The following is a 15,585-nucleotide window of genomic DNA, read 5'->3' as shown; positions in this document are numbered from 1 at the left end:
CGCTCACAACCACTTAATTGTTATAATTCTCCATGCTAATGGTTTGTGCCAGCTTCTCTACTATGGTATCCATTCTCTTTGTGGCTCCCTTTTCAAAGCCTTTTCAGTTTAGAAGTTCATTATCTTCTTTATCAATTTGGAGTTTATTTCCATTATTGAAATATAATTTGTTTTTACCTTTTACTTTTATTGGTAGTATCTTCCATATCAATTGAATGGATTCCAACCACCCCCACTAATCATCCACCATGGAATCTTATTTTTTTATCATGAACATTTTACATCCTCATTCAACTTGGACAAGAATTATTCTTAAGTATACCCAATCGACTTCCCTAGGTATTTTCGTATACCCTACACTTTGCTTTATATATAGTAAGGGTTCTAGATTTTCCTTTTATTTGAATGCATTTATCATGTTGAGTTTTTTTTTAAGATATTCAGATGGATCCGAAGTAACATGTACATATTTAATCCTTACTTCTGAGTTTCAAGTTGTCTATATAATGTTTCTATAGTTATATGTGCAATATATAAGAGATAACAATTAATGCTACTTATTTGATGTCAGTAGCATTTTTAGCTTCTTTTATACCTGACTGTTGATCATAATCCCCATAATTATTGTTCTTTATGAATATCCCTCTTATAAGCTAGATATTGAAATGATCCTTATGTAAATTAACAAAAGACTTTCACAACCACTAATAGGCAGTCATCCTACAAGTAACCCCCAAATTTTTGGATACTTTACTTGGATATTTGTATTCATCTTCTGATTTGTTGGTGCATTCGTTTCCTCATTGTTTCAAATTCGTGTTCTCTTCTTATCCAAGTCAATGACATAATATGATTTACTTGATTATTAATCATTAAATAAATTTGTCAACAATTATTTATTCTCCTAGGTGCTCAATAAGTCAATCTTTGAGACAAGCATATGATCACTGGCAAGATCAACTAACTAATCATGAAAAAAAAACTATAATTGATTTAATGATTCATCCGCAGTTTCATAGTATGAATTAGTTCATACTTAGACATGCATGGCTTAATCTTTCTAGATAAGGGTGGCCTCAACAATGAGTCGATTAATACCTCGATAATTAATATTTTGATAATTTAACTCAAGTAATGGGATTACTTTAGTGCCCTCCTAATAGAAAATTTCTGCTCCTCTTGCCCTTAATCAGGCCATAGTGTTGAACCCTTCAGCTCTGATACCACTTGTAACATACCTCACAATTTTTTTTCCTTTAACTATGGATTTTTCATTACCACCATTTCACTTGTATGAATCTTATTATTATTACCTTTATGTTGTTGGAAGAATATTTTATGTTGGGTTTTGTTCCAACATCAGTCCACTATCCTAAATTAATATTATGCTCCCTACACATGTGTGGATTCATTCTTTCATTTCACAACATAGGCCCCCAAGGGTTTTGACACTAAGTTTTACATTTGATGCATTGGAGAAATAATTTTTAAATATTAACATTTCATATTGTTATATACAATGCATTGCTTGATAAGTATGATAACAAGGTGTTCGAACTCTCTCAAATTACTTCTAGTACGTGTTAGAGTATAATTAATGGATTGGGTCAGAGTATAATTAATGGATTGGGTATGTGTGCCTTGATATCTACGGTTTCCATTCATTAGGTTTTTAATTGATGGCCCCTAGATGTAGGAGGTGGTTAGAGGATAACCACCCTCTAGCCCCCGTGCCACAAGTGAATCATTCGAGCATCTTCCTACATTGAGAACGACTTTGCAACTTCTCTGGGAAACTTCTGCTATGATCGTTCTTGAACAGTCCATTGCTTTACAAGTAGTCAGGTACCTTGTCATTTCGACATTGTAGAGAATTACCAGAGGATTTTTTTTTTATGTTCTTATTACTTTACAACCTGCCTTACAATTTATTGTTTGATCCTTTTTGTATTGTCCACGATGGAACTGGGGTTTAATGACAGGATTTTCGATCCCAAATTATGGCTTTGCATACTTATTCAAACACTCATTTTATGGAGGACACTACCATGGTTTTACGCGACCATAGGTAATTTTGTAACTAATATAGATGAAGAGTCCTTCTGGTTCATCTTAGAAATTTCATTAATAATTTTGAGTGATGAGATTGTTTTAGGACACAAAGGAAGTACCAACGAGAAGGGTGAACATAGGGTTCTTACACCTTCTAGTCTTTGCTTGAGCGACATAGGTTCGAGAGTTGTTATGTTTTATAGCATTCTCATTTCTCTAAGTTCTTCATACCCTTTCCATTTCTTTCTAATTTTGGGCATATTATGATTAACCTCCAGACTCCAACATCCCTTCGATTTTTTTGGGTATCAACCGCCGCATTAAGCCTCCATGCTTTATTTTTCTCATGTAGAGAAATCTTGTATTCAACTCCTACCCTAGAGTCTTTCTACAACTAGATATCTTCCAAGATTGTTACCAGATTTGATAAGAGTTAATTCTAACTTTTTTCCTTATTTCGTATTTTCCGATTTGTGCCTATCAGTTTAGTGCGGTGACCCTTTTAATAATTTGGTATGGTTCGACGTAAGAGGAAGACAAATATTTTAATTTTAGTTTTCTTACTTCATGTATGTTGCAACAGGCTTCAGAGGTCGTGACGACCTTCATTCCCTACATCACAGGTAACTAATAGTTCCTTTACTTGCTATGTTGTATCACCCATTTCAGGGTTGGGGTTTTGACTAATCCTCACGTTTTTCGTCGCAAGTTTTCCTATCAGCGGGGAGCCTCCAAAATAATGCTTTCACGTTCCTTGAAGAAAACTAGGTTCTTCCACAGACCCGCCTAATGGCTATTAGGAACTCGGGAATGACTGTAGGAATTTCGCTAATGGGGCTTTTCCACCATCTAATATTCTATCTTATAATTGATATTTTTGAAGAAATGTATATCTTCTAAATGTGAGACCTTTGGTTTCACCTATTCTTTATGGTTGTTCGAGTTTGAAAGGATTGATTACATGCATGAATTTATAGTTGACTTTTCTAGTTAACCCTACACCCTAGGGTTCAACGGTCTCTACATTTTTACTGTAAACTATTTTTCAAGAGAAAATATATAAATTAACGCTTTTTTATTATATTCCATTCTTTCTTTTCTGGTGAATGGTTTTCTTATTATTGTTGAAACATTGTTTTCCACTTCTAGTCAAAATATTATTATCTTTATTTCTTGAATTTATGGCCAACCCTTAGATTTAGTAACCATCACAGAATTTGTTCTCTTTTCGTAAGTTAAGGCTTATTTTCATACACATATTTATGTAAGGATAGTTCTCCATGTTAATACCCTGTTTTCCAGATTACTTTTGTTTAATATGGAAATCATGAGAAGAATTGTCTTCAGAACTTGCTCCTTCCATTCCTGACATCCTATCCTAAACTTAGGACTGCTTTCCGGCCTGTTAGTTAGCTGGCTTGGCCTAGAATATAACCTAGTTCATGTCTATTGGTTTACCCTTACAATGCACTTCCTTTCACAAGACTTTATCTTTCATGATGAGAGATGAAATGTTACAGTTGCATTCATTTGACATATCTCAAAAAATGTAACATTGTATAACACAAAATAGTTTCACATCTAAAAGGAAATTAATACACAATAGAAAATACAACAATAGTACTTATTTGCTTCTGGTCCAACCATAAAATCACCAAGAAAGAATGTGCTCTACCCAACCAATGAGTACTGTGTCTACACAACATGACTCCCCTTGAGCCAGTTTCTTCCCAAAACAATTACTTGGTAGTGACCCAGTCAGGTATATCCAAAGGCATCAAGACCTTTCCAGTCCAACCCAAGAACTCAGACTCACAAGTCTATCTCAAGGATCACACTAGCCACCAACCAACTCAAGGATACCTAAACTAGCAGCATCCTGCCAACCTTCAACGATGCCATGTTTCAAGTTCCAAAGCTTGAAGCTTAAACTCCTCCCTTGGACATCCTTCAACCAGGTACCAAGTCTCCAAGTTCACCTCAGGTTTTCTTCCCTCTTACCCTCTTTTCTCCCTTTCCCTAACTGAGATTATTTATCTCTAGTGGAAGGAGTCACTGTCTTAACTATCTGGTAAATGAAACTCTCTTTTAACACTTTTTCCCATAATTTTATTGCTAACCATAGCTTGTATTATTAAAAAAATAAATTCGATTGCATAAAATAATAACATTTATGTTTTACCATCCACCTGCCGCTTTACCTGGCCCATAGTTTTACCAAGTCATTTGTGACAAAGCAAAACATTTATAGCATTTACAGATGAGTATTACACTAAGAAACTTAAAACTGATTTAAATAATATACAAAGCTTCTTTATTATATTAGAGTGAAAAGATATATAAACAACTCTAATATGCACCTTTGCTCCCTACCTCTTATGAAAAAAGTAATTGACAACCCAAGTTATTGATACAAAAGTTATATATATAATTTTAATAAAATCCATTCCTTACTCTAGTGATTTGGAGTTAATAAAATTTGAAAAAGTGTTTTAAATACTATTTTTTAAACCATATATATATATATATATATATATATATATATATATATATACTTTTTCAAATTTTATTAACTCTAAATCACTAGAGTAAGGAATGGATTTTATTAAAATTATAGAGATATAGAATGTTTATAGTTATTAACATTTTACTATGTGAGATTTTTAACATATTTTGAAATTCCTTTGCAACTAGTAGACATATGCTGAAAATAAATGTAAATAGCAATTCCTTGCACAACATAATGCCATGTGGATAGTTGCCCACCATTTTTTATGCAAATACTTGCTCAAATTATGGTAGGCAGCTATCCACATGACATTTTGTTGTGCAAAGTTATGACACTTGGGCAATAGAAACTTTAGTTAGATTTTTTTATTTTTTAATATAATTTTTATATTTCATAATTTAATTTAAAACCACATAAAAATAGAAAAAAACAATTTATATTTAAAAAAAATAAAATTTATTTTTTAATTTTCAAATTATTCAATTTAATATTTTTTTTTTTAAACTTTAACAAACTTATAAAATCTGTTTAAAATTTTGAGAAATATTTGGAAATCATTTTTTTCACCAAAATGAAAAAACAACATTACCACAGCTATTATAATTTCATAAATAACTAAATATACAAATACATTAATAAATAAATTTTTTTAAATATTTATTATATAAAAATTTATATATATCAAGTTTCTTATTTAATAAATAAAAATAAAAATATCCTTACATAATTCATACTTAGAAATATCATATAAATATAGAAATATCACATAAATATGTATTATAGTAAAATATATAAATATTTCTTAAAAATGGAAAAAACAATGACAACAAAATTGATCATATATCTAATTTTTATATTTCACACACGACTATAACATTAATTTTTATATTTCATACAGAGCTATAACAAAACTATAACAATAAGAAAATGCTCATTACATTTGAATAATATATAAATCATTTTATGAAAATATATATAATGAAAATAAGGGCACATAAAAAAATTTATGAATCTATAATTATACAAATATATTATAGTCTCTTGAAAAGAGAAAAACTCATTACATCAAAATCCATATATTGAAAGTTTAGTACATAATTGGAATGGTCACTTATTAAATGAAGGATGTATAAAAACTTGGATGAATATATAAATTATACAAATGCATTAAGACCTCCTAGAAAGAGGAAAAGCTCCTGACACCAAAATTCGCCATATATCCAACTTCCATGCTTAGCACATAACTGGAAGTGCCACTTCTTAATTTCCTCTGTATCTCTTATAGACATTAATTTCACCATTCCATTTCTCTTTTTCTCTTTCATTTCACCGTCTTCAGCTATCATCGGACAACTATAAATCCTTAGTTTTTGAAGACTTTTTAATTTTAGATAACCCGGTGGCAAAATCTTTAATGCTGGACATTCCATTATAGTGAATATTTGAAGTGCAGGCATTGCTCCCTCCTCTATATCTCCCTCTGTTTTTTCTCTCCCTGTTATTGGCAGCTTTTCCAATTTTTCTAATCTGATAAGTGAAAAGATCTTCAAGGAAGGAAATGCTCCTTTTTTAGCAAATTCCTCTGGAAACTCCTTTAACTTACGGCATGCGATGATCTCTAGTCTCTGTAAATTCTTAAGGTTATGCAAATCTGGAAGTTTCCACAACATACCACAGTCGAACAATATAAGATAACTCAGGTTTTGGAAGTCATCAAATTTTTTGTTGCGAATGCCAATGAACTCCATTCTATCCAAGTCAGGGCATTTCAAAGCAAGTCTCTTTAGTTTTTGCATCTGAGTCATGATAATTGGTAGAGTTTTCATCCCTGTGAGTGTCAAACGGAGGGTCTCCAATGGGATTATCTTCCCTGCTGATTTCTCATCAATATTCTCATCAAAAGCTGCCCCGTTGTTCTGTACTTCTAACCATTTGACTTGAGTTAATCGCACCAGATCTGAAATACTAGCCACCTGTTTCCACTTGCCCCATGATTCAGTGCTTTTCCAGAGACTGTCACATTCATTCATATATAAGTACTGCAAAGAAGTAAGCTGCGAGATGCCCCGAGGCAGATACTGTAAGTCTTTACAGTGGCTAAGCCCTAAATACCTTAAAGATCTCAACTTATGAAAGTCAGCCGGTAGTTCTATGATGTTAGAAAAGCTAAGGTCAAGGATCTCTAGGTTTACCAGAGTTGTAAGAGATGCTGGCAATATTTTGATGGGTGTCCACAGTAACCTTAAGCATACTAGCTGTGTCAAAGACCTTAAACTTTTTGGTAATGACTGCACTTTTGTGTCACTCAGATCCAGAAACTTAAGAGAGGTCATGCTCCCAATTGCCTTTTCTGGAAGCTTTTCTAAACCTCTGTTTTCAGATATGAACAATGAGCAAATTTGTGGAGCACTGAATGACTGGTCAAGCGAGCTTAATTCTTTGTTTCTCACGAAAATCCGAATGCAGCCGGAATACTTGTCTGCATTTAACACACTTAATTTCCCATCCATAGGGCCATAGAAATTTTCTTCCTCATTAGCAATCTGGATCGCCAAATTGCGCAGTTCGTCGTGGATCCTGAAGCAAATCACGCGGCCATCATGGTCTCTCATCATAGGCTCAATCAGGCAGCGATCTGCTAAAACATTGAGATAAATCCATCCCATCTCAAATGGATCATAGCTATCTTCTTGCGCCATCTTACCTGAAAGCAGTCCTTCTCCCGCCCACAGCAGAATCACATGCCGGGCAAAAATAATTTCGTCTTCTAAAGAGGCTGCAGCTGCAAGTAGAAAGCAGCATTGCATTTTAATCCCTTCATTGCCAAGGACCTCAAAACTAAATTTGAGTCTGCAATCATAGACGCTTTCGGCGTTTGACAGCCTCTGCAGCGCCCATCTCCATTGCTTTGCTTGAGTACTGCCCTCCATTGCCCTTCCCACAACTTTTATTGCCAGGGGAAGTCCTCCACACATATGGCACACAAACTTGCCTTGCTCCTTTTCTGGCGGATTTCTGTCATTATTGGGAAAAGCATGCCGAGCAAACAATTTCCAGCTGTCATGCTCGTTCAAGTCCCTAATTGGCATTTTGCGCTCATCTGTAATTCCCATATTTGACAGTGTGGCTAAATTCCTCGAACTGACAATAACTTTAACTTTTGAATTGGAGTCATTATTTACAGTTTGCAGTATACCCAATTCCGTCAACAAACTATTAGCATCTCCGTTCCACACATCATCTAAGAACAACACAAACCCCTCACTCCGCTGCAGTGCATCATTCGCCCTTTTTTTTACCTCTTCTTGGTTGACATTTTTTATCAGATCTACATCATTTTGCACAGCTATCCAGATTTCTACATGTTGTTCATTGATATTTTTCACTGTCCCTACATTATCTTGAATGGCTATCTGTGTCCAGAGTTTATTCCTAAGACTAGTAAAACATGGACTCTTTGAAATAGTCAGCCAGAGCAAGAAGCCATTACTTCTAAAATGAGAGCGCACCTTTTTGCTGTTGAAGAGTGATTTGAGGAGCACAGTCTTTCCAGAACCAGGCTTGCCATGCACGCCAATGAACTTAGTCTTCTCATCTTTTATCACCCAGTCCTCCAGCTTTTCAAGGGCTTCTTTCTGTCCGACTATGAAGTGTTCATCGATCAACTTCATCCTTGCAGTGATCAACTTCATCCTTGCAGGGGTAATGTTCCTAGCATTAGCGAGTATCCCCTTAGTTCGGGCCTCGACAATCGAAGGAGACAGAGAATTTAGACGTTCGACGATCTTTGAAGTCAAACCCGTGATGTTTTCGCTCATTTGATCACGAAGAGCACCCGTATTTGCACATTGTTTAGCCATTCCGTATGCTTGTTGCAGAAGCGAGTCCAACTCATTAAGCCATTTATTGAAGCCCTTAACCCAGCCCCTAACCTCTGACTCCTTACTTTCCTTCCAAGTGATTACCAGGCGGTAATGCTGGATCTGCCTGGTGATAGCTTCGATTCTCGTTACCAGTTCTCTCAGAGGCTTCAACTCGTCCTTGCAGCGAACTGCTTTATCTATGTGATAAAGAATCTGCTTGATTGTCTTCTCGATACTTACACAGATAAACCCAGACATGATTTTTTTTCAGTCGATTCCCTCTACAGACAATGATATATGACACTCCTCCAAACTGTTGAACATGTCTCTAAAAAAAATCTCCCGGTGACAATTCCATTCTCCACTCTCTAGCAATAACAACTCAAATTCCTTAACGATGTGGAGCAAGCCAGGCAGCGCAGAGATATATAGCTGAGCTCGAGCAACATATGCTTGCCCAATTTGCCCGGGATTTGCCTCACCTTTCTTTCACTCTTGGAATCGCGAATAAATGAAAATAAGGTTTGGAATAGTCCTGTCGCTGTGGTCCAAACACTATTTCTTCCATTGTTAAAGAAAAAAAAGAGACAAATATTTGAACCTTTCAATTTTTACAAACGAAAGTAATTGTATGGTAATCTCTGTTGTGGGATTGTTGAACATTTTCAATTTTTACAAACGAAAGTAATTGTAGGGTAATTTCGGTTGGTGGGATTATTGAACCTTTTCAATTTTTACAAACGAAAGTAATTGTCTGTGTCTGGTAATCTTTGGTGTGGGATTGTGTTGCAGAATCATTTTTTTTTTGTCTAAAAGTTTGATTGTTAAAAAATAAATTTATCAGTATAGATTTATCTTAATTATAAATATAGCAAAAGTTCGAGAGTCATCAAATCATTTAAGGTGTAAACTTTTTTTAAAGTGTAAAATTTCAAAACTTGATTGATCTGTAATTAAAATTTTAATCTTTCCGAAAACTTGATTGATCTGTAATTAAGATACACACCACTTGTAATTTTTCATTGTTTAAGTTGTTTTTTTAATGTATAAAATGGACATTTTTGTATGAATCATTTTTTATTTTTTTATTTATATGGGTATTTTCATTTTATTTAGGGCGACCTTAATTTGTATTGAATATTTTTTTTATAACATGTCAACTCCATATTGAGCACAGATATATTTACATATTTCCATCATACTGAGCTGTAGAATAAAGGTATATATATTCTGTTTATTTTGTATTTTGATTGTGAAATTTATAAGGTATTCTACCTCTTTTGTATTTTAACTTGTAATTTTTGTTTTTGGTTTTTAATTAGTAAGAAAGCTTATCATAATTCAGTTAGTGGGATTGTGGACCAGAATCATTTTTTGCCTAAGGATTTGATTGTTAAATTTATAAAGGTATATATAATCTATTTACTTTGTATTTTGATTGTTAAATTTATAAGGTATTCTACTTCTTTTGTATTTTAACTTGTATTTATTTAAATAGTAGGAAAACTTATCATAATTCAATTGTTAAATCCGCAGTGGCTACAATTATCACTAGTTACTATTGAGGAATGTTGGTTAACTCATCAATGTTATTCAAGGAAAACCAGACCACCTAGAATTATCACTTGATAGTTCATAAATGGTAAGTTTTAACTCCTACTCGATGCCTCTGGATATTAGACTGTTAACTTGTTTCCTTGAGTAACTCTTAGTCAAACAAAAATAATTTTAAAGTTACTCCAAAACCAATTTATAATATTTTATAAAAAACAACATATATTTTTAATCATTAAACCCAATTATTTGTATAAAAAACATAATGGACTTATTTTAAAATAACTTAATAAATAAATTATATTTATATTTATAGTTTGAATTTTTAAATATTTTACTATTAATTGAAGGCATTTGAATGGAAATAAAATAAATAAATTTTATTAAAAATAGATAAAACCAATATATTACATATATTTATTAATTTTTATGTATATTTTTAATATATATAAAAAAATTAAATATCTATTTTCAATAATGATTCCAAACCAATCTTTTCATCTTTTCTATATCTTTTATATCTAATTTTTAAATAATTTTTAAAAATATATATAATATTTTTTTTTAAATTACATATTTTTTTCTTATTTTTTTATATCTCATTTTTTAAATAATATACGCGGAATATCTCATTTTTTTCTTATGTGATTTACGCCGAAGTTCTACTTATAAATAATATGGATCACAGAAGCCTCAATTCAACAATATATATTTTGTTGAACTAAGGGTTATGTGATTCATATTAAGTTTAAGAGAAAAGTTTTTAAGGTGTAAATCACATGATGGAACATTTGTCGACACGTTTCGAACCAACCAATGTGACTCATCGTCAAGACAAGTTGAAGAACCAGATCAAGGCTGCATATTAAATAGGGCTAGCAGATCATCCAACGGCTAGGTTTGACTAAAAAAAGGGCTATATTGAAAAAAAAAATAGTTATGTTAAGTCAGACTAGATAAACCGCTAAGGTTGACCAAGAATAGCTAAATATGACTAATCAATTTTAATTATATAATATTATAATGCTAAAATATTCTTTTAATATTTAACATATGTTATTTAAGTGAAAAGTTAACAAATTTGAATTAATATTAATATTAAAAAATGCTAAGAAATTTATAAATATATATATTTTTAAATTACATATTTATTTTTCGAAAATTATTCCAAACCCAAAAATCCACTTTCCTATTTTAAAGCACTTTGTTTATAAATTTCTCCTTCATATTTTAAAGCACTTTGTTTAAAAATTTCTTACTTAGTACTCTTATTTACAAATTCCCAGGATAATTTTCTTTTAAAGAGATTTTTCTTTTAAAGAGATTCCAAGCCAACTGCACTCATTTATATTCCTAACTTCTGAGAATAAAAAGCTAACTGCACTCATTCATATTCTTAACTTCCGAGTAGGAGCATCCTCCTTTCAAAGAGATTCCAAGCCAACTGCACTCATTTATATTCCTAACTTCTGAGTGTAAAAAGCCAACTGCACTCATTCATATTCTTAGCTTCCAGAGTAGGAGCATCCTGTAAAGAGCATGGCATATCTATTTTTCTGTAGGGAAAGAGCATAGCATATTTATTTTGAAAGTAATTCCAAAGTTAAGCAGTTCATAGTTTTAATATGTACTTTTACATAAAACATTTTCTCTTTTAACCATAGGTTAAAAAACACACATACAACTAAACAAAACAATTTTCACCGTGATCATGAAAAATTATTCCATTTCAACCTTTTAGTACATAATTATTATTTTGAAAAATGTTTGAATGACTTTTTGGAATTAACTCGTAAAGCGTTTATTCGTAAACCCCACCCCGCGACAATTCTTTACCTTCACCAACAGATATAAGAAGTCAGTTGTCATAGGTTTAAAGTTTCATCCAAAACAATTCTATATATATTCAGTGTAATGGAAACTTCAGGAAATCATTGCAACTAAATCAATGTATATACACTTTGAGTAAACGATATTATAATTTTAAATAAATATGAAACTTTGGTGAGGAGCTAAATTAATGTATATATATTTGAGTAAATCATATTATAGTTTTAGATAAGTGTTATATAGTAGCTAGTATCAGCAGTTTAACTTAAATATAATTTAATTAAATTAAAAATAATAAAAATATAAAATTTTCGTCAAAAAAATAAAACAACTAATAAAATATTGTATTGTTATATATCATCTCTAAAAATTAAAAAGTATTATTTATTAATATTATCTATATTAATATATATACACTTATATATATGTTTTATTTTTTAATTAATATATCTAATTTCTTATAATTAAATTTATTAAAATACCTTAAGTCATTTTAAATTTAAAATATAGAAGAAAAAAATATAATGCATCAAAATGGAAATAATAGAAAATAAATAAATAAAAGTTAAATGAAAAGGAAACAAAACTAAAAACAAAAAAATTGTAACTAATAGAAATGGAAGTTACTAAACAACCCATAATAATACCTCAACCAATCACCTTACAAATAAATAGATTTACATAATAATAAAAAATAACAAAAATTGAATTTGCAATGTTAAACTATGGATAAACCACAAATTTTTTTGGTCAAAGACAAACAAGAATTGTGAAGTTGATGTATTTTCAAAGAATATTGACACCATAATTAATTAATCATTATATTAGTAGGAGGCAACACTCTCTTGTAGTTACCTTAATTGACATAAAGATTGTAGTATATTGGAGCTTATATGTTGTTGTGGGTTGCGTCTTTCATAAAATGTGGGATAAAATTTTTGCATACATGCATTTATGTAAAAAAAACAATTCCAAAAAGCAAATATTTTAGGTGTACCCAGCAATAAGGGGGAATTTTTAGTGGCATATGTGAAATGGGTATTGTCAAGTATTGACATGAGATATTTTTACTAAATTTTTTATAGGTGGGGGGTGAATGTCAAATAGTAAGCTTGTTTAGATTGCACACAATTAACCATTGTGTTAGTAGGAGTGAACACCCCCTTCTTGCTACCCCCATTAGCAAAAGGATCATGGTATATGGGAGCTTATATCTTGTTGTGGACCACATCTCTCAACCAATTTAGTGTAAATGTTTTGTGCTCCAAGGGAGGGGTAAAGGCCAAACATCAACCATAAGAATATTGCAACCATTCAACCATTATGTTAGTACGAGGTGTCAATCCGTTCTGGCTACCACCATCAGGATGAAAAACATGGTATATTGGAGCTTATATATGTTGTTGAGTATTGCCAATGTAATATTTTTTGGGGAAGGGAAATTAATAAGCATATTCACTCCTTAATCAATCCCCTATTAACATAAGCATTTCAATTTATTAAAGATTATATGTTGTTGTGAGCCACATATCTTAGCCAATGTGGGAAATTTTTTGTATAGAAAGGTATTTATGTCATAGAAACATTTCCAAGGTGTATAGGTTTTGGTTGTATCTAAGTTAAATAGAAAAGAGATATTTTTAGTAAGGCATGTGAAAGAGATATGGTGGAGTACTTCCAGTGAGACATTTTTTTAGTATTTGAGCACGAAAGCGTTCGGGAAGGATGAACAACAAGCATATTCACACCACAACCAATCAATTTTTATGTTACTAGGAGGTTAGTTTTGATATATAAAAATCTTTCACCTTTAAGGATAAAATCTTAAAGCTCAAGTATGAAACCCTATGTAATTCAAGAGGGAGTGATTGTGGCATCACCAACCATCTTCTCACATCTAACCAAATCTCCTTCAGCTTAAGGTGGGGGGGGGCTCCCTAGTAGAACCCTTAGGCATCCCTTAACTTAGTTTGACTAAACCTAATCAAACCAAGTCAAAATCCCCCTTAGGGATATACTAGTGAGAACCCTCCTTAAGCTAGAGGAAAGGAAACCATAAGTGAGACATTGTTATGTATACAGATCAAAAATAGCACAGAAACATAAAAAAGATAGATAAATGACTAGATAATAAGCCACTTTGAGGGGGAAACATCCCTTTACATTACATAAATGAAAAATTCTTGGATGATTCAAATGAAAATACCTCCTTGGTTTATAGGAGTCTAAGGGGTCAAAATATAATTAGGCCTTAAATAACAATAATAATGTAAGGGCACTACAATAAAAATAGTGGACTTCTATGGGGCACAACAGTAACAATATGGGGGCTACACTAGTATTATAGGGACCTAACATGCCTCTCCCCTTCAAAAAAGTGTTGTCCTTAATGCTTGAGTAGTTCTAGATGCTTTTGAATAAAATATTCATCCTCTCATGTGGATTCTTTAGTAAATAAGTTCTTCCACTTAATGAGATACTTTGAAATTGATCTATTTTGTAACTGTTGGATTCTTTTCTTCTGTGATTTCTTTAGGCTCCAATATGATTTTTCCTTCCTCATCAAGTTCTAGCAATATAGTTTGAACTGGGAGCTTGTCACCTATAACTTTCTTTAAGCATGAAACTTGGAAAACTAAGTGTACTCACAAAGATGCAGACACCTTGTAACAACCTAGTGAAAATTCCATGTAATAAAAGTTAAAAACAACAACCACGGATGATGGGACACTTATTCCAAGCTAAATGTTGGGAAAAATCCTAGTGATGGGGATCACTTGTGATTGTTTATGGCTAAGGAAATTGGCAAAGGAAATGGTTAAGGATTTGGAAAGGCAAAATGGCATTTTGACACATTTAATTATGAAAATAATGGAAATTAGGAGAAAAGGGAGGTGAAAGGTCACAGGTTGCATGTGAGGAGGAAAATGAAGGAAAATAATGGAAAGGGAAGAAAATAGAGGTCTCATTCATAAAAAGGATTCTGAGGATTAGTTGGTAACGTTTTGTTAGTTCAGTGTTGGAGCTCTCTTCTATTCTTTGTCTCTCTCTCTCACTCTTGGAGACTTAGAGTTTCCTTGGAGCGCTCTTAGAGGGTGTGGAATACTTGGATTTTTAGAACAAGAAGGAAAATGAAGAGCAAGAAAGCGCAAGAGGGCATTGGGATCAACAACTACATCATATTTACTTGCAGGTACCGAGTTGCATGTATGTTTCCTTCACTGGTTTTGGCATGCATGACACATGTATGCGGTTTCTTGGTTGTGATCTGTCATTGGCATGGAGAATTGTCTGGATTGACAGTGGATTGCCTAGCCTTTCCATTTCCTGGATAGCCATGGTGATTGTGGGTTTACTTTCATTGTTTTCTTTTGATTGGTTCTCATGTTTCCTTAGCTTGGGTTGAGTTACTAGTTCCTAGAGCCTTGGCTGGACAAACACTCTAGAATCCTGTAACAGCTTGGGTTGAGTTACTAGTCTTGTAGCCTTGGTTGGACAAACACTCTGGAGCCCTTGGTGGGTTGAGTTATTAGTCATGGACCCTTGGTTGGAAAAACACTCTGGAGCTAAACAATAACTGTGGGTTGAGTTATTAGTCCTAGAGCCTTGGTTGGAACCAACAGTCTTGAGCCCTGGATGGTTGGTGTTATCACTCAGGTTGTCCTTTTGGTCAGCATCAAAAGGATACGGCCGAGGTAACCACAGACCAATCTTTAGACTGCAGGTTCTAGCCCACCTGCAATCAGAGAGGGCTCTCTCATTCTGATTTAGCTTTGT

The 15,585-nt window shown here is 32.6% G+C and overlaps 1 protein-coding gene across 1 annotated transcript; it reads right to left on the bottom strand.

Moving 5' to 3' along the window:
• Window positions 1-5,715: 5,715 nt before the first annotated feature.
• LOC149190024 (disease resistance RPP8-like protein 3) lies at window positions 5,716-8,682 on the bottom strand. The gene has a single exon (XM_089410413.1). The coding sequence runs from the start codon at window positions 8,680-8,682 to the stop codon at window positions 5,716-5,718; it is 2,967 nt and encodes a 988-aa protein (XP_089266539.1).
• Between the last annotated feature and the right edge of the window lie 6,903 nt (window positions 8,683-15,585).

Source organism: Pinus tabuliformis, chromosome 3_1 (genome assembly GCF_031772625.1).
Source record: "Pinus tabuliformis cultivar Carrire ecotype Pingquan chromosome 3_1, CPIR1, whole genome shotgun sequence".
Taxonomy (NCBI): Eukaryota; Viridiplantae; Streptophyta; class Pinopsida; order Pinales; family Pinaceae; genus Pinus; species Pinus tabuliformis.
The sequence above is the reverse complement of the archived record's forward strand: the minus strand, read 5'-3'. Positions and strand labels throughout refer to the sequence as shown.

What these genes read in the sequence shown, in the direction of transcription:
- LOC149190024 (XM_089410413.1), bottom strand. Translation starts at nt 8,682, where the DNA reads ATGTCTGGGTTTATCTGTGTAAGTATCGAGAAGACAATCAAGCAGATT.